Raw genomic sequence first — 24,561 nt, 5'->3', positions numbered from 1 at the left:
TCTTTACAAATTATAAAAATATAAATTATAAAAAATTAAAATTTCATTCGGTCCACTAAAAAAATTTTCTGACTTCACTACTGTGAGTAAGGATTAAATCATTAATCGAGATGAGGTATCCAACAACTGCATCACGACTCAGGGTTATTTTACATTCAACCTTGCTTTGTATAAAACAGTGAGAAAAAGCTAGAAAATCAATAAAAATGTTGCAAACCGATGAGAATATTTTATTTATTGATATTAGGGTGTTCAAGAAACACAGCAGCCTCTTGATCAGGTTGAATCATAACATAGTTGGTAGTGTTTATATAGTTTGTATTAGTTTCTTGATCAGGTTGAATCCTCAAGACATCCACATAGGATTTTCCGCGGAGCTCGAAAGTGAAGAGACATTTGAAGTAGTCAGCCACGCCTATTCTCTTGAGCAGTGGTGGATTTTGTGGAGAAAGGAGGCTTGGTGCTGGACCCATATCCCCATCCAATCTCGGGCTATACAACGTAACTATTGAAAGCCTTTCTTTAACTGAGTTCACGGCAGCTCGATTCTCAACGCTTGGGTATACCCCATTGGATACTATCTTCAACCTCAGTACAAACCAATACCTTCTATCTTGATCACCATATTTATTAAAAAAAATTAATTAGCAGTTAATTAAATTTAGTTATATCCATTAATAATTACCTCCATAATGTCACCAATATGGACCATAAAAGCATTTTCAAGGGGTATAATCGGGACCCAAACACCACTTTTCTTTACTTGAAGGCCTTCATCTTGTTGATTTGGAGTACGATGGCGAGGCCAACAGGATCAGAGTGTGCTCTTAGACCAATTGCAAGCTCTAGCTGTGGGCATGGGGGACAATAGTTCATCCTCATCGCTCGGTGCCCTTCTTCAAATAGGACTCTCATGTCATTAGGGTCCATCCCTAGAGATTTTCCCATATGGTCTAAAAGTTTCATGGTAAGATCGATGTTTCAGTTTTACAGAATAAGCTTACAAGTTTTCTCCGTAATAATTAATTATTAAAAGAAAAGGACAAAAAAGAATGGCCATTAATTTATGCTCATGATTTCAGTATAAAGGTGCAATGACTATTTCAGTCAGTATCCTTTTTTTTTAAGAATGAAATTATTGATAGATGCAAATAAAGAACCTGAGGGTGATTGGCAGATTAGGGAATAAGTGAGGTTTTCTCAAATAAGTTGGAAAGGTGGTCATGTAGAACATATCTCCCCAGTTAAGCTTCTGCTCCTCGGACACGACAAAGGCCTGTCCAAACCCCTCTATTTCATCTGATTTTTGCAAAGCTTCTTCTTCTCTTCCATTGGAAGATTGAAAAACTCTTGGATCTCCATCTTCACTTTTTCCACCAGTGAAGTGCTCACTCCATGGTTGATTAACTGCAACACAGTTCCATGTTTTAAAGTCAATCCCCAAAATCCTACACACTACTGCCAAATCTCATTCTAGAATATTTTAGTTTTGAGATAGAAATTTGAAGGTGCAGATAGCTAGTAGGAGAAAACAAGTACCTGGAAGAAACCCCATTCTTTGCATGCATAATGCAGCTTCTCCAGTTCTTGCTAGGAATATAACTTTTGCATATCTATGACAGGAACTTGTGGCAACGGATTTGAGTGAAATATGATGGGACTTGGGAGAGTCTTCATCAGTGCGTACGTATCGAGGTGGAACTTCTTTCAATGGCTTCTTTGCTAACTCTTGGACACTAGGCACCAAGAGTGAGCTTCCGAGCTTTGCTAACTCTGGGTTCATAGTCATTGCTTTGAGAATGGCTTTGCTACCTTTCTCCAAATTATCGAATATATAAAGGGACTACGTGGGTGTGTATTAATACCCGAGACTACTCTCAATTCAAATAAATAATTTGAGTTTTGAATTCGAATCGAATTAAATTTTATAATTTAAATAATTTTAATAACTTAAATGATTCAAATAATAAATTGGTTTAAATAATTTTAGTATGTACCAATTTAAAAAAAATGAGAAAATTGATCTCTTCTAATAAAAAAATTCAAAAATTTAAAATAATTTTTAAAAATTCCAAATTTTATATTTTTTAAAAAATTCAAAAAATTTTAAAAAAGTTCTAAAAAAAGTTAAAATTTTAAATTTTTTCTAAAATAATAATTTTTGATACTTAAATAAGTTAATTAATGGTTTAAGTTTATGATACTAAAGTAGTTTTTTATTTTACTTTCAAAAAGTTTTCAACTATATATGATTCTAAGTTTTCACTCTTGACATGTTTAATTTTTTAATTTAATTCGAACAATTTCACTCTATTCGACTCGAATTTCATTTTACTTAATTCGATTTGAAAAAACTTTAAATCGAATTAAAATGATAAAATAATACTCGTTAACTTAATTAATTCAAAATTTTATTAAATATGAAAAAGAACAGAAAAAAAAATTACCATCTGAATTGATAAAGAAGATGCACCCACGACAGCTTTTTATTCTCCTTCAAACCCTAATTTGAAGGATAAAGGGCAGACAATTTTTATTCTTCGTATACAGGGGTCTGAGTTATTAGTCTAAAAAAATTATTTATTCAGCCCTCCAATTTCAAAAAAAAAAAATTTCATTTAATTTTTTATTTTTTTAAACCTTTAAATTTAATAAATGGAATAGTTACCATAACATCCACATGACAGTTTACGTGTATGCCACGATAACAATTACCTATTTTTAAATCAATATATATAATTCTAAAAATATTTATAGACCATTATTAAAATTATTTTAAAATTTTTGTAAAAAATAAAAAAATATTATAAAATTTTTAAAGATTAAAAAAATATAAAAATTATATATATATATATTTGTTGATTCATTTGTAATTTTGTGCTTCAGATTAATATTTTAGTTGCAATAATCAATGGGAAAGAACAAATAGTTTGTATAATGTTAAGAAAATAATTAACAGAAAAAATAAATCATGGAATAAATTTGTAATTTATATATTTTTTCTAATTTTTTCTAATTTTCTAATTTTTGAAATAATTTTAATTTTTTTTATGATTTTTGAATTTTTTTCATAATTTTTTTGGATAGTTACAAAATTTTTAAAATAATATTCTATATTTTTACAAAATTTTTTAAATTTTAATTAGTTGTTGATTTGGCATACACCTGAACTACCACATGGATGGCATGTCAACAAAGTTGACGTCTGTTAACTTTTTCATTTATTTTGGACTGGTTTAATAAAAAATACAAGTTTAAGAGTTTAAAGAAGAGGAAAATTAAACGAAGAGATAAAATGAATTTTTTTTATAAAGTTGGAGGACCAAATAAGTTATTATGCAAAAAAAAAATAGTTAGTTTAATATTAAAAATTTTAAATTAAGCTTATTTAAAAAAATTATTAACGATCTATTTCTTCCATGGGTGAATTAGTGTGCAAATATTTAGAAGGGGTAAGTTATTTTTTATTAAAATGATGAAGGGCTAATTTAGCATTACTGTTGAGAGATGTTTTTAAAAGGTGTTGTGAAAAAGTGTTTTCAGAAGTGATTTTGAAAAGTTTAGTTTAAGACATAATTGTTTAGCATTGATGTGAAAAAGTGTTTTTAAAAAGATAAAATGACTATTTTATACATGATGTTATTAAGGAAGAAAAGATGTATTTAAATGAATTTAAATAATATTAAAATTCGTTAATTTTATTATATATGAAATATAAAAAAATTATTAGATATTATTAATATTTTAATACATGAATTGGAAAAGTTAAATATATTTTAAATAACTTGTATTATTTTAAAAAAATGTAATTTGAATATATATATCATATTAGATATTAACATAACATAGAAAATATAAACCTAACAAATTCAAATATTCTATGTATTTGGATTAAGTTTCAAGAATGGTAATAATTGTATACCCAATATAAACATTAAAAAATTTATATTAGCATTTGCAATTTAAAGTGAATTCATTAAACTGCAAGCTATGACATCTCTTGTTAATTCTATTTAATATTCACTTGAATTGTTTGATTCACCATCATCAACACCACTTTCTCTATCATGCACATCTTCAAGATTAATAATATTCTCATATGCCTTGTCAATATTTTTGTATTCCATACAATCTGTATCATTTCGACTGACATGTTTTCGAATAAAATTGTGTATCATCATTGTAATAACAATGATCATCGTTTGCTTTTCAAAACTATAACTTGGCATATCCCTTAAAATGACCATTTTTTTTTCAAAGCACCAAAAATCCATTCAATCACACTACGCAATGATAAATGTGAATGATTGAATATCTCTTCTTTACTAGATATAGGTCTACTTCTACAAAAGTTAGGTAAATGATATCGATGTCCTCTATATGGTCCAAGATAATCTTTCATTTGAGGATATCCAGAATCAACAAGATAATATTTTCTTACATGTCATAATATGATAAACAATTAATTCAAGAGTTTTATTTTTTAAATCATCAATTTAATAACTTGTTCTTTACTAATTTTAAAAAGAAATAAATGAAATATCTTACCATTTGGTGGGTGTAGAAATTGTATTTTGGATTTCAAATTGCATCAAGAAATATTCTAGTGCCATGCGTCGATCTTTTCCATCCAATTATAACAAATATAAAACGCATATTAAAATCACATACTACCATCACATTCCGAGTCGAGAAACATTTTCTTCCAATGTAGGAAATTTGTTCATTTGGTGGAAGAATAGTGACAATATTTGTACCATCAATTGCACCTATGCAATCATGAACAAATAATCATATTAGTCTCATGCATATTTTTAGTTAAAAAAATTAAAATATAATAATATAATTTTAAATTTTTACCTTAAAATGCAGCATATTTCTAGAACCATTATGTATTTGTTCAGGTATTGAACTAAAAGAATGATCATCAGGTGTAATTATATCAATGGCCATCCTTGAAACCTTCTCAAGCACAATTGCAAGGTATTTACTTATTGTTACTCCAAACCTTTAAAATATTTCTCGACATTGGGAAACTTCTACACCAATGCCCAAGATGTACAAAAAAATTCCCAACATTTCATGAGAAGATATATGTCTTGAAGTTTACAAATTGTATCTTGTCTCTAAAACTCTCAACAAGCTTGTGAATACAAATTTTCACATCCTAAAATTAATCATGCATGATTCATGACCGTTAAGGATCTCTCGGATCCATGCCTCGTCTGAATGTTTTGAATCCATGCATGGTTGCTTCAATATACACTTCTCATAATATAATTGCACAGAAAAAGATACAACATGAAATAACCAGTTAAAACTTTTTATGCGTTGTAAAATCTCTTTCTTTTCCCTTTCATCATCACTTCCATCACCATTGAAATTTTCAACCATACTCATTACTTGTGAACAAATTCTTTATCCAAAAACCAAACATAAACAACTATTAATAAAACTAGAAGACTAGAAAATTTTGAACTCTCCTCCATTTCCATCTTAAGCCACCAACCTCTAATCTTGGGATTAATTGATAAAAACATAGTTTATTTGTCTTTGTTAATTAATAATTTCAATGATAAAAAAGTATAGAACACTTGCTTTTGGAACTTCCTCCGACAAGCTATCAAGCACTTTGAATTCTTATGGAATATCATATAGATCCATAACAGGAGTCAAACTAAATGTGGTTTGACTCATATTGTTAGCTGCACTGCATAATTTTTCAACTTAACTAGACAATCTTGCCGTCCCTCCAATTTTCTTTGAGGATTTCTTCCTTTCAATTTTAAAATGTGAAGTTCCTACCTCAGGTGTTTTTCTTTTTTAATTGTTTCCATCAAAGTCACGTCTCACTTGACTTGAAATGTGAACATTATTTATTACATTTTCTTTCTCATTCTCTTCAAGTATGTCATTGTCAACATCTTAAAAAAAAAACACTAGGGAGTGTACCCAAAGAAGGTGCTCATGCTTTATCACTGATGACAACTATCCCCATGAACATATATTCCAACTTCCCTTTGAATTCAAGATCAAAGCCTGAAGTTTTAAATTTTTGAGCTTCAGGCACAAACTATATATAAATTGATAGTTTAATAAGAAATTATTAATAACCTCATAAATAAGAAAAAGACAAAAATGATAAGTATTATTAATGTGCCTTTAGACTACTTTCTCACCAATTATCTAATACATCATCCATCCCTCTGGTTAACGTTTGCATACTTCTGATTCTTGTTTTTACACTAATTTTATTGGTTTTTGTGCTTAATAGAGTGCTTACTTTTATTTATCCAAAGTAACAAGAGAAGGCTTAGTGAAAAAGAGAAAGAATCTGCAGAATAGGCAAAGTTTTTCTTGTTAATCTTTGGTGAGTTCCTTTAACTTGTATTCCTATTAAATTTCCAACTAATTGTGTGATAATGTTGTCTTCCAGGTAAGTCTATGCAAAATCAATTGTGCATGTTTGAGGTAACAACCTAAAACGATAATAACGGTATATGCATGAATGGTTGTAAATGGGCACTCTTTCTTAGGCATAAGTTCTGTATCTGAAATGATAAAAGGGGGAAATAGTGGAAACTGTTGAGATGTGATGGGGGAAATGTATGAAGATATGATATGATATGAGATTTACCTCCGGTAGGGCATGTAAATGCAAATCGCGATTGGTAAATGGCTAAGCCTTGTAGGGGAACACACAAGTGTTCGAATTAACAATGAGGATTTGCAGAGGTTTGGTTAGATATATAAAATACTGGCTCAATGGAGCATTACCATGAAACCGTGGATCTTTGGTTAGGAAAGGGTCCATAAACAATCCATGCGAAGCATGAAAGGGTTACATAAAGATAATGCACATGAATAGCGCTTAAATGAAAGGGTATTCGCGTGAATTGTGCTTAACAGTGTAAAATGTCTGCATGTGAACTAACTTCGATTGTGATGAAATTATCTGTGTTGTGATTAGGCATAACTAATACTTGCATGAGAATTTAAGTTATTGGTGTAATTACTTTTAGCGGCAGATAGCATCCACTAGCGAAGCCTAAGTGTTTGGTGTTATGAATCCGCTAATAGATCCTACGCAACCATACTAGTGTATCTGTGTGTAAGTTGTTGGTATTATTAAGAGTTGTAAGAGCTTATTGTTTATTCTTGGAATTCACTAAGTTATTAATGAACTTACCTAGTTTCCCTTACCATTTCAGGATTTATTGAGAAAGTGGACTTTGAAAGGACTCAACCAGACAAGCAGACTATTTTGTGAACCATCCTTCATTCTGTTGTAACATGTATATCAAATCGAGTGGCCAGTGGTCTAAGTCTCTTGTAAATGAATTATGAAAAAGAGAATTTGATGTTTTTTTTTTATTTAACCGATTGTACATAATGAATGATGGCACTTCGCCAATTTATTAAAATTTATGCTATGTGAATTTGGGCTTACTCTTATTTTTCTTAATTTATGCATTAATTCTTTAAATCCGCCTAATAGCTTTTTTAGAATGTATATCATTGTTTTCTCTTGGTTTTGTTTTAAAAATAATACTTCTCCAAATGTCATTTTAAGATTATTTTATTAAAGTCATATTGATTGACTTAATTACTAAAACCATTGTTTTTGTCAACTCAAAATGATTTCTGTTTTTCCGGTAACATCTTCGTTTGCTGGTCAGGTGGGCAACCTGATGTGTTACAAAGCATCCTACTTGTCTTATGATTAGATTTGTATGTGATGATAAGAAATGTTGTGAATTAAACTAAGAGGGGCACGATACAAACGAGTTATATGAAACTATGTGATATTGAATATGTATGTAACCTCCCCAACCTAGCCTGGACAGTAGATCCGAGCCGAAGAGATCACATTAACCACCGAAGTGACCTAGTTTTTTTCAAATCAATTTTCAGTTCTAAACCTATTTTATACAAGTACATTTTTCATACTAACAAAAACTACCTAGAATACAAAAGCAGAAATTAATTAACATTCTCTTAAAAATAAATAAACATGTTTCTATCATATATATATATATGAAATCTCATCATATAACTTAATCAATAATAAACATGAATATCAAATGAACTAATTTCATGACTTCATAATAAATAATATCAAGCATCCTAAACGATTAGCTTTTATTACCTCATATCCCATGTTGCTGTTCTATAATTGAAATAAACAATAATAATAACGATAGTAATAATAATAGAATTAATAATGATAATCTTAAATAAAGTCCATGACAAGCTGAGACCCTTTGTATGTCGAGCCCATGTCCTAGTCTGTTGGGTTATTTGAGAAGATGGAAAATAGGGGAGTGAGCTATGGAAGTTCAGTGGGAGTCATTTTACAATAAATTAAATCAATATTTGAATATGCATGTCAATCATAATAATTAAATTCACATACTAATCAGATGAATACGATAATTTAGTTTTTGTCACTTTAGACAAGTATAACATTAACATTCAGTCGAAATCAATTGAACAATTTAAATACAGAGTCATAATATAATTCATAGTGGGTATATGCACATTTTATCAGTTCAGTCTTTTCATCATATGCCCTTCAATAAGGATGCATAGAATTTCATGCAACATTTGTTTTAACTTTTTTTAACATTCGTTTAATCCTACCTCGACCACTAGCTCTCCAAAAAGGGTGTTCCCAGATTCCCCTCTACCTTTTTACTTCACTCGTGGACTTTTATCACTATATTCATTGGGTGCAGATATAAGTTGTCAGTAACTGTGGAAACACAATTGCTCCTAGTAGAAAGCTATTGGAGGGACCGTGAGAGTATAGTGAAAAACGTTGAGTTTGAATTTACCATTATGTGGGTACATAATAAGACCGTTGCAGTTGGAATCTACTATGGCTGTGAGTACACAGTGAACATTGGTTTAATTATGGAGTCACGATCGCTCATAGATAATAGTTGTTAGAGGGATTGTGCAGCATAGTGAGATGGCAATTGGAATATGCTGTTCTATGGGTACACAGTCAATCGTTCGTTATGCAGTCAATAGGAGCTACCATTCTTCCTCCTTTCATATCGCCCCCATGCATATGCAATGCAATCATTCTTTAATGCATTTATCCATTCAATTATTAATACTTTCAACATTCTATTTCATTACATAATAATGACATAATGATTATATCCATCAATCAATAGTTCAATCATGAGACGTTCATTCGACATTTATAACATTGATAAATATGAAATCATTCATGGATCTAGCAATCAATCAAAAGCATTAAAATCATAAATTCATTCATTCATATATTCAATCATTTTAATCCTAGTCCAAGACTCAATTGCATAATCTAGTTCTCTAGATGCCATTAAGGACCCACTCAGAGACTGATTTGCATAAAATAATAAAATATAATGTGAAACTGTAATTTTTGAGATTTAGAGTGTAACACTCCCAACCCGTATCCCTCGCCGGAACTAGGTTACAGAGTATTACTGGGGTTTATCGATCAAACAGACATAAATTTCAAACATTTCGTATCATATAATATTCATATGTATATACCAAAATAATATTAAACTTATAACCTCATTTACAATTAATCCACAAAATGTTTAATATTTAGACACCCTAGGTACATGCCGACACAAAAGGAAAAACATAACCACGTTTGAGTTTGGGACCGTTGTTGGATGCTGAATGGCGATCAAAACTTAGTACCTAACCTGCGTATGGAAAACAAAACCGTATGCTGAGTATAAACTCAATGGTATTTCTATAATTTGAATAATTAAAAATAAAACAATATAAGATGCACAATTAAAATTAAGCACAGTTGAACATTTAAAACCATATTTATTTATATAATAACACAATCCATACAATACTCAAATCTTGAATACATTATTTTATACCATATTCAATTTCCATCACTTGCTATGTAATAGCTTTTCTCACTTTGATCCACATATCAAATAACAATAATATTATCCATTTCATGAACACATAATTCATGCATTTCATTTGCATATTTCAATTCACTATCCCATTTCAATTCACATATAATACCATCCAATATCAATCATAGTGCCATTTCATTTAATTACCCCTATTAACACGACTAGGACTCGAACGGATACACAGATCCAACCAAAACACGCTAGTTTGGCACCTAGTGCCTCATTAGATAATTCGAAGTAATAATTTGACACCCAATGTCTCATTGGTTAAACCGAAGTAAATTGGCACCTAGTGCCTCATTGAATTAATCCGAAGTAGTAAATTGACACAGAGTGTCTCATCGACTTAAAGTCGAATAAATCCCTGAACTCTTCCAATCCTATGGCATGCCATCTATATCCGACTCAGCCCGATACAATTAATAGGGTTTCAATTCACTTTTCAAATACAACCAATATTCATTTCAATTCAAGTAATCAATATATTCAATATATATATATCAAATTCAATCAATATAAATTCAATAAATTCATCACATACTAAATCAATCTATTTTAATTGTAAAACACAATAATTCTCACCTCAACACTTACCATATACATTACATTAAAATACAACAATTAATAACTAAGTTTGGATTATAGAAATACAAACCGAAACTTCCGAGCTATTCCTCGTTGACTTTATTATTTTTTTCCCTTTTTAGTCGAGGATGCCGGTACGATGTTAGCTACGGAATTAAAACAATTAAAAATCATCAATACAAAACAATTCAATTTCATATTGAATATTTCAATTTTTACTCAAATATTGCATAATTTCCAGTTTAGTCCCTAAACAGAGACTAATTTTTATTTTTCACATTTAATTCTTTATTTTCACGCAAATTCCACTTTAGAATAAATTCAACTCCCTATTTTCACATAAATTCCTAAATTTCTAATTTTTCATAATTTAGTCCCTATTATACAAAATTTACAATTTATCCTACAATTCAATCCTTTTTCATTTCTAACTTGAAAATCTATCAATTTAGTCCCTAATACTCTAATAATTCAACATAGACAACATTTAAAAACTCAATAATTTCTAAAATTTTGACATAGGTCGAGTAGTATTTAATATCAGGATTTCAAAAATATAAAAATTACAAGAAAAAGGGACTAAATTGACTAACCAATTGAACTTGAAAACTTTGAAACCCTTGACCATGGCTTCCTTTTTCTCTTTCTTTCTATTTCATTTAACCTTCTCTGTTTCTTTCTTTCTTTCCTTTTCTTTCTTTTCCTTTCCTTTCTTTTTTATTATTATATAATATAATATATATAATATATATTTACTTAAACATTAAGAATATATATAACAATATATATAATAAACTTATAAATATCTATCTTATGCCGACTCAATTTTAAGCAATGGCATAATTGCTTCTTTGGTCCCTTTAATTTTTCTTTAATCTATAATTCAATCTTTACCCTATATACAATTTAGTTCTTATACCTAATTACTGTTAATTCAAGCAAATTCACTTAATCGAAACCTAATTAACTACACGTTATGAATCTGATTTAAGAGAACAGAGTCTCGAGAATGCATTTTTTTAATTTAGTCCTTTTTAATTAATTAACTATTGAAACGTTAAAATTTCTTAACGAAACTTTAATACCACCTTAATGACACTCCGTAAATCTTTATAAAAATATTTACGGCTCAGTTTATAAAAATAAGGTCGTGATACCTTATTTTCTAAAACGACTTAAACTTAATAAATCACTTATATAATATAAATTATCAAATAAAAAACCTTTTTAAAAATCATATTTGAATCGTAAATATTAAACAATAATATTTACGAACTTACTTGTCGGATTTGGTGACCTCGAAACCACTATTTCTGACACTACTAAAAAATAGGTTGTTACATAGGGGGCCACACGGCTGTGCGACCGAACCGTGTGTGAAGCCCCAGGATGTCAGCAAGGTATATGGGTGAAGTGCAGGAGTCATACGGCCATGCGACCAGACCGTGTGTGAAATGAAGTTGTGTGGGCAGACAAGGGAACATGGTCGTGTGTGAGCCCATGTGATCTACACGAGCAGGCCACATGCTTGTGTGGTTGACTGTTTGCAATTGGGCAGTTTCAAATTTTGACTTAATTTTTTGTAAAAAGACACACACATGACTTTTTTGGGATTTCGGGCGATTACCTTTTGTTTAAGCTCGATCCAATCTCCTATAGGGGTCTTTCAATCGACAAAACACAAGAATCAAAGTCGAATTTACAAGATATGTGGGGGGGGTTGGCAAAAACGTCAAAGATTGTTAGCGAATTGAAAGATTTAACGAAAACAACGAAATTCCAAAATTGACGAGTTCTAATAAATCAAAACGAGAATTCTTACTAAAATTTTGATTAAAATTCGGGATGTAATTGATGGAAAATCAACCAGTAGAGAAACAAGTTGAAATCGGGAATAGTTTTTCATTCAGGAACAAAAATAATTATCAACAATAGAGAATATTTTTAAAGGAAAAGATGAAGAAGAAAAGGGGAATAAATAGAAATAAGGAAGATAAATTCTATTAGGATATGAAAATGAGTAATTTGAATTCTAATTAGGATAATAAAAAGGTGATAAAACTTTAATTCCATTTGAATTTGAAGAAGGATAAGATATGGATTCTAGACAATTTTGAAAAAGATAATCAAAATCCTACTATGATTAGGATAATGACTAAATGACAAGATTAAGAAAACTTTAGGGGGCTATTTTGGTAATTAAACCATTCTACCGAAATAAACAAAAATGGGAAGGAGTTAGCATAACTCAAACTTAGGTATGCTAGAGGAAAGGAGCAAGTTTAACCATTGCTGGGCTACTACTCATATCATATTCTTTTTCTATCATAATTAATTCTTATACTAAGTTTACATCCTTAATTGCTTGAAAAATAAAGAGGAAAAATACAAAGAGCGAGGTTTGAACCTTCATTTTCTAATTAATTATTTAAACGCTTAATCACTAATGCTAGGACTTAATTCATATTAATTTTAGTCACTTAATTGTATATATCTATTTCGTGCTCAACTTACCTTTATTAGCTTATACTTTTAATCAATTATTTTATTAACTTATTTAACTTCATAGTTTTTAACACATTCCTATTTTAGTTTATAATAATTAATACTCATAGTCAATACTTAGTATTAATATTTTAATTTATTTTACCCCTTTTCCAAATAGATCCTAACTTAATTAAAACACACTATTTTCTAATTAAACCTCGTAATCAAGTTTCTCTTTAGACTAATTAATAAAACAAAATCCGATTGTATTATTTTCATACTTTAGTTAAGTATTTAAAGCAAGGTTTATGGACTAAATCATAAATTTAATAAAACATTTTAGCAAAACCTTTTTTTTTTGGTAAAAATTGAGAGGAATTATCCAAATAAGACCTAACCATATAAATTTCCAAGTTATTTGTAACACACCCTAATCTCAAATCGTCGCCGAAATAGGGTTACGAGGCGTTACCGAACATATTGGCTAATTTACAAACAATTCATGGATAAACAACAAATATATTAAAATTAAATCATTAAGTCTCTTTTATGAACCCTCGAGTCCTAAATCACGTATTATAAATGAATAGGGACTTATTCAAGTACTCCGGAAATTTTTCGTAATATAATTATTATTATTGTTATTTTTAAAATAATTCAATATAACCACTTTAGAAACATCTAACCTTCCCTGCAATTTCAAATTTGCAATCAATTCAACACAACAACAACTCAACAAATACAATCTTCATCCAAATCACATTCGTTTCATAACAATATCACTAATCCTTATTTTATCTAACATTATATCCATTCAACTTTCAAGTAGTATTTAACCATTTTAGTTAATTTCCATTCATATCATATGTCAACTTATATTAACTTAACTAATATATTCATCAGTTGATACAAAACATAGTCATATAAGCTCTTATACATGTCATATAAACCATTTAAAGTATTTATAACAAAATCTACCGGAAAATCGAGATAGTGTGACTTGAGCGTGATGATCCGATCCTCTGACCCTCTCGTTAATCTACAAAGAGCAATAAATATTACAAGTAAGCTGACCAAAGCTTAGTAAGTTCGTTGGCTTTAACCATAAGTCTTACCAAATATTAGTTTTCCAAAATTCAAATCATATGGACATTTCAAGTAAGTTACTTTCATCCTGTAAGTCATAATCTCATTTAATTTTTTTTACTTAATTGACCTCAATAATAATAATGAAAACATTACTTACATTTCTTTTTCCACATGTTACATTTACGACTTACCAACTTGTCCATTTAAGGAACGACTTACGGATTTGAGTACATCGTGATCTGAAGCCCGAAGTCTAGCTGAAGCACATAAGTGCTAAACGAAGCCTGAAGGCTAACTGAAGCTCATCAGAGCTGAACTGAAACCCCAAAAGGGTTAATTGAAACTCATATGAGTTAACAGAAGCTCGTAAGAGCTAAACAGAATGCAAACACGAGAATTCACAAAAAATGCTGAATCTCGGTTTACTTGGATAATTTACTGTCAATTCAGCTTTTTCATTGAACGATCGTACTCATTTCTTACGTTCCGTTCCTCCGAAATACTCAGTTCGATTTCGTAAATTTTGTATACAATTTACTTATTTTCAACAATTAACATACATAAATATTAATCACCATTCATAAAAAAATATTGAATTTTAATAATTTAACCATACGAACTTACCCGGAACAATTTCTAGTAGTTGTAGAGATTTCTGGAACTATTCCGAAATTTTATCTTTTCCTCGTTTATCCTCGATTTCTTGATCTATAATATAAAATTTTTCACTTATCAGTATTGACTTCACATTCATTCTATTTCACATCCTTAATGTTTATAACCCGCTTATAAGTACCATTATCTGTAATTTCACTATTTACCTATGTACATTCAATGTTGTCCATTCGTGTCATAATCATTAAATTATTTTTATCTTGAGCTACAAAACTCCAAATTAGGATCTGTTAATTTTTTCTGAAACTAGACTCATGTATCTTCTTATCATAAAATTTTCAGAATTTTTTGTTTAGCAAATAAGTACAGTTTATTCTTTAAAGTCACCCCTGTTCTTCTGTCTGACAGTTCTGACCCTTCTTCACTAAAAATTAATTAAATCCTCGTACAAAATTCAGATGATGTTCCCATTTGTTTCTATTGAAAATAGACTCATTTAAGATTCTATAAATATAAATTTAAGCTCCTAATTATTTTTATTCAATGTTTTATGATTTTTCAAAGTTAGAACAGGGGAACCCGAATTCATTCTGACCTTGTCTCACAAAATTCATTATATCTCATGATTTACAATTCTATTGCTTGCACCGTTTCTTCTATGATAAACTAGACTCAATAAGATTTAATTTCATATTTTGTTTATCTTCTAATTTTATTTCTAAAATTTATGGTGATTTTTTCAAAGTTAGTCTACTGCTGCTGTTCAAAATTGTTTTAGTGCAAGCTGTTTATTACTATTTTTCCCCTAAGCTTTTAATAAATAACAATTTCATCCCTACTCAATTAGCCTCTCAATTGAGCTGATTTTTCTCAATTAATAATTTACCTGGACATTATAAGTTATTTCACAACTATTAAAATTCAGAATTTCTACATAAAACCCTAAATTCAAACTCTTTCACCATTAGGTCCTAAACATTCACTTTCTATTCAATTCTTTCAATAAAATCAACATATAAACAATTTAAAGCTCTAATTTCATGCTAAATCATCATATACTTCCAGAACATATTCATAGCAACTTCCAATTTCTTTCATAGAATCAAAAACTAATGAATTCAACAAGTGGACCTAGTTGTAAAAGTCATAAAAACACAAAAATTTCAAGAAATAATCAAGAATTGAACTTACTTGTAGTAAAAATATAAAAAACCAGCTTAAGAAAACACTTCTATGGTGTTTTTGCTGATGAGAATGCAGAAAAATAAAGAGAAATCTAGATAATTCCACTTTAGTCCTAGTTTTATTAAGTAAATTTTGTAATATTCCAATTTTGCCATTAATTCATCAATTTTCCTACTGATTTCATGCCCCTTGCCGTCCAGCCCAAATAGACCTTGGGTCTATTTGCCTTTTAAACCCTCTTTATTTTATCATTTAAGGTATTTAATCATTTCCCATAATTTTACATTTGTTACAATTTAGTCCTTTTTATTCAATTAACTATCGGAACTTTAAAATTTCTTGACTAAACTTTAATACTAACTTATTAACACTCCATAAATATTTATAAAAATATTTATGGCTCGGTTTAAAATTTTCAAGGTCTCGATACCTCGTTTTTTATTCTAATTTTTTTTAATATTTATTTCTAGTACACTATTCTCTATTTCAAAATTTTTTCTAACTTCACATTTAACTTATATTCACTAAATTAATAATATTTTCTACTCATTTTTCAGATTTAGTGATCTCGAATCACTGTTCTGACACCACTGAAAATTTAGGCTATTACAATTCTCATCCCTTAAGAAATTTCGTCCTCGAAATTTGTTACCTGAAAATAGGTTTGGATATTGTGATTTCATTGATTTCTCTGTTTCCCAGGTTGCTTCCTCCACACCATGTCGATGCCACAACACTTTAACTAATGGTACTTTTTTATTCCTCAGTTCTTTAATTTCCCGAGCTAAAATCTTCACTGGCTCTTCTGAATAAGTCATATCTGACTGAAGCTAAATTTCTGTATGCGGAATCACATGTGAAGGGTCTGATCTATAACGTCTCAGCATAGATACATGGAACACATTATGAATCTTCTGAAGCTCTAGAGGTAAAGCTAACCGATATGCTACAGGGCAGACTTTTTCAATAATCTCGTATGGTCCAAGAAATCTTAGACTTAGTTTTCCTTTTCTATCAAATCGTAATACTTTTTTCCACGGTGAAACCTTTAAGAACACTTGATCACCCACATTAAACTCTATTTCTCTTCTTTTCAATTCAGTATATGATTTCTGACGACCTGAAGCAGCTTTCAGACAATCTCGAATAATCTGAACCTTTTCTTCAGTTTCCCGAATTAAATCAACCCCCACTAACTTGGATTCACTCAATTCTAATAAATGCAATGGAGTCTTACATTTTTTTCCATATAAAGCTTCAAATGGCGCCATCTTTATGCTGGATTGATAACTGTTGTTGTAAGCAAATTCGGCCAGTGGTAAATACTTTTCCCAACTACCACCAAACTCAAGTATACAACATCTCAACATATCTTCCAAAATCTGAATTACCTGCTCTGATTGCCCATCAGTCTGAGGATGAAAAGCGATACTAAAATTTAGCTTTATGCCTAAAGCTTCCTGTAGTTTGCTCCAAAACCTCGATGTAAATCTTGGATCTCAATCCGAAATAATGGATGTTGGAACCCCATGTAACCTCAAAATCTCAGAGATATACAGTTCTGTTAACTTCTCCAGTGGAAAATCCGTTCTGACTGGAATAAAATGTGCTAATTTTGTCAATTTATCGAAAATTACCCAGATTGAATCTTTTTTCTTCGGGGTCACAGGTAACCCGGATACAAAATCCATCGTAACATGTTCCCACTTCCACTTTGGAATCATAATAGGTTGTAATAAACCCGCTGGTACCTGATGTTCTGCTTTCACCTATTGACATAGTAGACACTTTGCTACAAACTCAAAAATTTCCCTTTTCATACTAGGCCACCAATACATCTGTTTCAAATCACAATACATTTTTGTACTTCTAAGGTGAATAGAATACCTGCTACTTTGAGCTTCAGAAAGAATATCATTTTTGAAGTCTGAATTATTTGGAACACAAATTCTTTTACGATAGTATAACATACCATTTTCATCAATGCTATACTCTGAATCCTGCTTATCTCGAGCTATTTGTTTCTTTAATACCAACTTCGAATCTTCATATTACAACTCCCAAATTCATTGGAGAAATATAGGCTTGGCTTTCAATTTCGCTATTACAGATCCATCTTTACTAATAGACAAATGGGCATTCATTGACCGGAGTGCAAATAAAGATGATTTCCGACTGAGTGCGTCAGCAACTATATTAGCCTTCCCCGAATGGTAATCGTTAACAAGGTCATAATCTTTTAATAACTCAAGCCATCTTCTCTGTCTCAAATTCAACTCTTTCTGCGTCATCAAATACTTCAAACTTTTATGATCTGTATACACATAACATTTTTCACCATATAAATAATGTCTCCAAATTTTCAAAGCAAAAACAATTGCAGCCACCTCCAAATCATGCATAGGATAATTCTTCTCGTGTGATTTTAACTGCCGAGAAGCATAGGCCACCACTTTTTCCAACTACATCAACACACAATCTAAACCATTCAAAGATGCATCATTGTATACAACATATGACACACTTGATTCTGGTTGAGTCAGCACTGGAGCTTTTGTCAACATCTTCTTCAACTGATAAAAAATTTGTTGGCATTCGTCAGACCACACACACTCAACATTCTTCTGTAGCAATCATGTCAGAGGCGAAGCAATCATTGAATTTTTTTTAACAAAATGGCGATAATATCCAGCTAAACCTAGAAAACTTTGTACTTCCGTTACATTCCTTGGAGTTTTCCAATTTACCACTGCAGATACTTTACTCGGATCTACTCGAATCCCTTCGGCTGAAACAATATGACTCAGAAATCCAACCTCATGAAGTCAAAGTTCACATTTGCTGAATTTTGCATATAATTGCTTTTATTGCAAAGTTTGTAGCACTATCCTTAAATGTTGAGCATGTTCGGGTTCTGTCTTTGAATAGATCAGTATATCATCAATAAACACAACTACAAATCTATCCAAATAAAGCTGAAAAATCTGATTCATTAAGTCCATAAATGCAGCAGGGGCATTAGTTAAACCAAAAGGCATTACCAAAAACACATAATGACCATACTGAGTTCTGAAGGCTGTTTTTGGCACATCACATTCTTTAACTTTCAGTTGATAATATCCGGATCGAAGATCTATCTTTGAAAACACAACACCTTTCAACTGATCAAAAAATCATCAATGCGAGGTAAAGGATATTTATTTTTAATTGTAACCCTGTTTAGTTGCCTGTAGTCTATGCACAGTTGTAGAGATCCGTCTTTCTTTTTCACGAACAAGGCTGGTGCACCCCAAGGTGACATACTCGGTCTAATAAACCCTTTGCCTAAAAATTCCTACAACTGTGTCTTTAGCTCTTTTAACTCAGCTAGTGCTATATGGTATGGTGTCACTGGTATAGGAGCTGTCCTCGGTACCACATCAATCACAAATTTAACTTCCCGATCTGGTGGTAAACTCTGTAATTCTTCAGGAAATACGTCAGAAAATTCATTAACAACCGGCAACTATTCTAGTTTTGGTTTAGATCTTCGAGTATCAAGGATGTAAGCTAAAAATACCTTATTACCCTTCTGCATTAACCTCTGAGCTGAAAAAGCTGAAATACTTTTAACAACATCATTTGAATTTTTAGGCTCAACAGAAAGTATATCACCTGTCTGACATTTCAAACTGATCCCCTTCTCACGACAATTAACCACAACATCATATTTTGTCAACCAATCCATTCCTAGTATAACATCAAATTCTCGAAAGGGTAGCAACATTAAATCAGTAGGGAACTCACAGCCTTTTATTTTCAGTGGACAATTTCGACACACTAAATTTACTATCACCCTTTGTCCTAATGGATTAGTAACTTGAACATCATATTCAGTTGGTTCAACAGACAACTTCTTTTCTAATGCTAATACTGTGCAAATATAAGAATGTGTAGACCCTGAGTCAATTAATGCATATACAATAACATCAAAAAGATAGAAAGTACCAGCAATAACGTCTAGAGCCGTGGCTTCTTCTCTAGCTCGGATGGCGTATGTACGTACTGGTGCTCTAACCTCTGACCGAGCAACATAATCTTTTGCACTCGAACGAGTAGCTTCTGCAGCACTACTTTGACTCGCATGCTTACTTTTCTGAGAAGTAGCTATCTGTTTTTCCTTCTGTTCTTCTTTATCTTTTCGTAACAGAAGACAATTCTGGATAAAATGATCAGTGGCTCCACATTTGTAGCAAGCTCCTGTTTTACCTCTGCATTCACCCAAATGGTATTTTCCACAGTGTTGACATTTAGACTTGGGAGTATTTTGTACACTGGCTTCACTAGCAACTGATCTAATTGATATTCCATGATTAGGTTGAGTTACTCTAGTCTTCGATCGTTTAGGTATCGGTGTAGCTCGAATGGAATCCTCCTTAAACTTTTTAATCAGAAATGTTGAAAATGATTTAGAGGAGCTTCTTTTATAAGATTCTTTGTTTCTTCTTTCTCGTTACATCTTTTTGTTATACACTTCTTCAATATTTTGAGCTCGATCTGATAGAACCACAAATTCTCGAATTTTCGTACCACCTATCATCATTCTAATTTCATCATTCAGACCTTCTTCAAATCGAACACACATGTCTTCTTCTGTAGGAATAATCTCTCAAGCATATCTGCTAAGGTATACAAACTCCCTCTCGTACTCAGCTACTGTCCGATTTCCCTGTCGAAGATCAAGAAATTCTCTCTTTTTCTTTTCTAAATATCTTTTACCAATATATTTCTTTTTAAACTTAGCTTGGAAAAATTCCCAAGTAAGTTTCTCGGCTGGTACCACAGCTTCTATTGTCTCCGACCAGTGATATGCTTCTTCTTTTAACAAGGAAACAACACACCTTAAATAGTCATCTGGAGAACAAGCCATTTCATTAAAAACTCTTATTGTGTTCTGCAACCAATACTCAGCTTTTACTGGATCATCATTTGACCTGCCCCGAAATTCTTCAGCCCCAAATTTTTTGAGTTTTTTTACCGGAGTTCTCTTACTTGATTCAGTTACCGGAGGAGGAGGTGGAAGAGCAACCGAGGGTATTACTGGTGGTACTGTAGGGGAAGGAGGTTGTTGGGTCTGATTCTTTTCCTGTATCCTCTCATTATACCACTGATTCATTACTCTAATAATCATATTTCTAAGTTCTTGTTCTCGCATCAAGGAAATTGGAACATCGCTACTCGTCCCTTATTTAGATGTCTGTACTCTACTATTTGCTTCTTCATGTTTAGCATGTTCAGGTCTATTGACATCTTTACAATCTATTAAAAAAAACAAGAGTTAAATTGGATCATACACATCACACTATCGTAGATTTATATGGCATGTATTTCTAAGCATTTTACACATCACGTCCATTCCGAGAATCGGTTAAACCGAAGCTCTAATACCAATAAATGTAACACCCCTTAATCCCAAACCGTCGTCGGAATAGGGTTACGAGGCATTACCGAACATATTGGTTAATTTACAAATAATTCATGGATAAACAACAAATATATTAAAATTAAATCATTAAGTCTCTTTTATGAACCCTCGAAGCCTAAATCACGTATTATAAATGAATAGGGACTTATTCAAGTACTCCGAAAATTTTTCGTAATATAATTATTATTATTATTTTTAAAAAAAATTCAATATAACCCCTTTAGAAACATCTAACCTTCCCTGCAATTTCAAATTTGCAATCAATTCAACACAACAACAACTCAACAAATACAATCTTCATCCAAATCACATTCGTTTCATAACAATATCACTAATCCTTATTTTATCTAACATTATATCCATTCATACTTTCAAGTAGTATTTAAACATCTTAGTTAAATTTCATTCATATCATATGTCAACTTATATTAACTTAACTAATATATTCATGAGTTGATACAAAACATAGTCATATAAGCTCCTATACATGCCATATAAACCATTTAAAGTACTTATAACAAAATCTACCGAAAAATAGAGATAGTGTGACTTGAGCGTGATGATCCGATCCTCTGACCCTCCCGTTAATCTACAAAGAGCAATAACATTACAAGTAAGCTGACTATAGCTTAGTAAGTTCGTCGGCTTTAACCATAAATCTTACCAAATATTAGTTTTCCAAAATTCAAATCATATGGACATTTCAAGTAAGTTACTTTCATCCTGTAAGTCATAATCTCATTTAAAAAAATTACTTAATTGAGCTCAATAGTAATAATGATAACATTACTTACATTTAAGACTTACCAACTTGTCCATTTAAGGAACGACTTACGGATTTGAGTACATCGTGATCTGAAGCCCGAAGTCTAGCTGAAGCACATAAGTGCTAAACGAAAGCCCGAAGGCTAACTGAAGCACATAAGTGCTAAACGAAAGCCCGAAGGCTAACTGAAGCACATAAGTGCTAAACGGAAGCCTGAAGGCTAACTGAATCTCATCAGAGCTGAACTAAAACCCCAAAAGGGTTAACTGAAACTCATATGAGTTAATGGAAACTCGTAAGAGCTAAACAGAAAGCAAATACGAGAATTCGCAACAAATGCTGAATCTCGATTTACTTGGGTAATTTATCGTCAATTCATCTTTTTCATTGAACGATCATACTCATTTCCTGCGTTCCGTTCCTCCAAAATACTCAGTTCGATTTCGTAACTTTTGTACACAATTTACTTAATTTCAAAAATTAACATACATAAATATTAATCACCATTCATAAAAAAAATATTGAATTTTAATAATTTAACCATACGAAATTACCCGGAACAATTTGTAGTAGTTGTAGAGTTTTCTAGAACTATTCCGAAATTTTATCTTTTCCTCATTTATCCTCGATTTCTTGATCTATAATATAAAATTTTTCACTTATCAGTATTGATTTCACATTCATTCTATTTCACATCCTTAATGTTTATAACCCGCTTATAAGCACCATTATCTGTAATTTCACTATTTACCTATGTACATTCAATGCTGTCCATTCGTGTCATAATCATTAAATTATTTTTATCTTGAGCTACAGAACTCCAAATTAGGATCTGTTAATTTTTTCTAAAACTAGACTCATGTATCTTCTTATCATAAAATTTTCAGAATTTTTTGTTTAGCCAATAAGTACAGTTTATTCTTTAAAGTCACCCCTGTTCTTCTGTCTGACAGTTCTGACCCTTCTTCACTAAAAATTAATTAAATCCTCGTACAAAATTCAGATGATGTTCCCATTTGTTTCTATTGAAAATAGACTCATTTAAGATTCTATAAATATAAATTTAAGCTCCTAATTATTTTTATTCAATGTTTTATGATTTTTCAAAGTTAGAACAGGGGAACCCTTATTCATTTTGACCTTATCTCACAAAATTCATTATATCTCATGATTTACAAATCCATTGCTTGCACCGTTTCTTCTATGAGAAATTAGACTCAATAAGCTTTAATTTAATGTTTTGTTCATCTTCTAATTTTATTTATAAAATTTATGGTGATTTTTTCAAAGTTAGTCTACTCCTGCCGTCCAAAATTGTTTGAGTGCAAGCTATTTATTACCATTTTCCCCTAAGCTTTTAATAAATAACAATTTCGTCCCTACTCAATTAGCCTCTCAATTGAGCTGATTTTTCTCAATTAATAATTTACCTAGATATTATAAGTTATTTCACAACTATTAAAATTCAGAATTTCCACATAAAACCCTAAATTCAAACTCTTTCACCATTAAGTCCTAAACATTCACTTTCTATTCAATTCTTTCAATAAAATCAGCATATAAACAATTTAAAGCTCTAATTTCATGCTAAATCATCATATACTTCCAGAACATATTCATAGCAACTTCCAATTTCTTTCATAGAATTAAAAACTAATGAATTCAACAAGTGGACCTAGTTGTAAAAGTCATAAAAACACAAAAATTTCAAGAAATAATCAAGAATTGAACTTACTTGCAGTAAAAATATGAAAAACCAGCTTAAGAAAACCCTTCTATGGTGTTTTTGCTGATGAGAATGCAGAAAAATAAAGAGAAATCTAGATAATTCCACTTTAGTCTTAGTTTTATTAAGTAAATTTTGCAATATTCCAATTTTTCCCTTAATTCATCAATTTCCTGGTGATTTCATGCCCCTTACCATTCACCGCAAATAGACCTTGGGTCTATTTGCCTTTTAAACCCTCTTTATTTTATCATTTAAGGTATTTAATTATTTTCCATAATTTTACATTTGTTACAATTTAGTCCTTTTTATTCAATTAACTATCGGAACTTTAAAATTTCTTGACTAAACTTTAATACTTACTTATTAACACTCCATAAATATTTATAAAAATATTTATGGTTCGGTTTAAAATTTTCAAAGTCTCGATACCTCATTTTCGGTTTTAAATTTTTTTTAATATTTATTTCTAGTACACTATTCGTTATTTCAAAAATTTTCCTAACTTCACATTTAACTTATATTCACTAAATTAATAATATTTTCTACTCATTTTTCAGATTTAGTGATCTCGAATCACTGTTCTGACGCCATTGAAAATTTAGACTATTACATTATTTCATAGTATTTATAACAATAATGCACTAAGCACATGCAAATCATCCATCATGCTACCAAAAAACTTAACAATCAAGCC

At 30.7% G+C, this 24,561-nt stretch overlaps 1 protein-coding gene and 1 pseudogene across 1 annotated transcript; both read right to left on the bottom strand.

Annotated features, from left to right (window-relative positions):
- Positions 1 to 230: 230 nt before the first annotated feature.
- On the bottom strand, positions 231 to 1,857 carry LOC107963249 (protein SRG1-like; annotated as a pseudogene).
- A 17,385-nt stretch (positions 1,858 to 19,242) lies between these two features.
- LOC107963248 (uncharacterized) lies at positions 19,243 to 21,063 on the bottom strand. The gene is made up of 4 exons (XM_016899813.2): positions 20,585 to 21,063; positions 19,896 to 20,242; positions 19,468 to 19,820; positions 19,243 to 19,365 (listed from the first exon to the last, which is right to left on the bottom strand). The coding sequence occupies exons 1-4, from the start codon at positions 21,061 to 21,063 to the stop codon at positions 19,243 to 19,245; spliced, it is 1,302 nt and encodes a 433-aa protein (XP_016755302.2).
- Positions 21,064 to 24,561: the final 3,498 nt, after the last annotated feature.

This window comes from Gossypium hirsutum, chromosome A06, assembly GCF_007990345.1.
Source record: "Gossypium hirsutum isolate 1008001.06 chromosome A06, Gossypium_hirsutum_v2.1, whole genome shotgun sequence".
NCBI classification, from domain to species: Eukaryota; Viridiplantae; Streptophyta; class Magnoliopsida; order Malvales; family Malvaceae; genus Gossypium; species Gossypium hirsutum.
The sequence above is the reverse complement of the archived record's forward strand: the minus strand, read 5'-3'. Positions and strand labels throughout refer to the sequence as shown.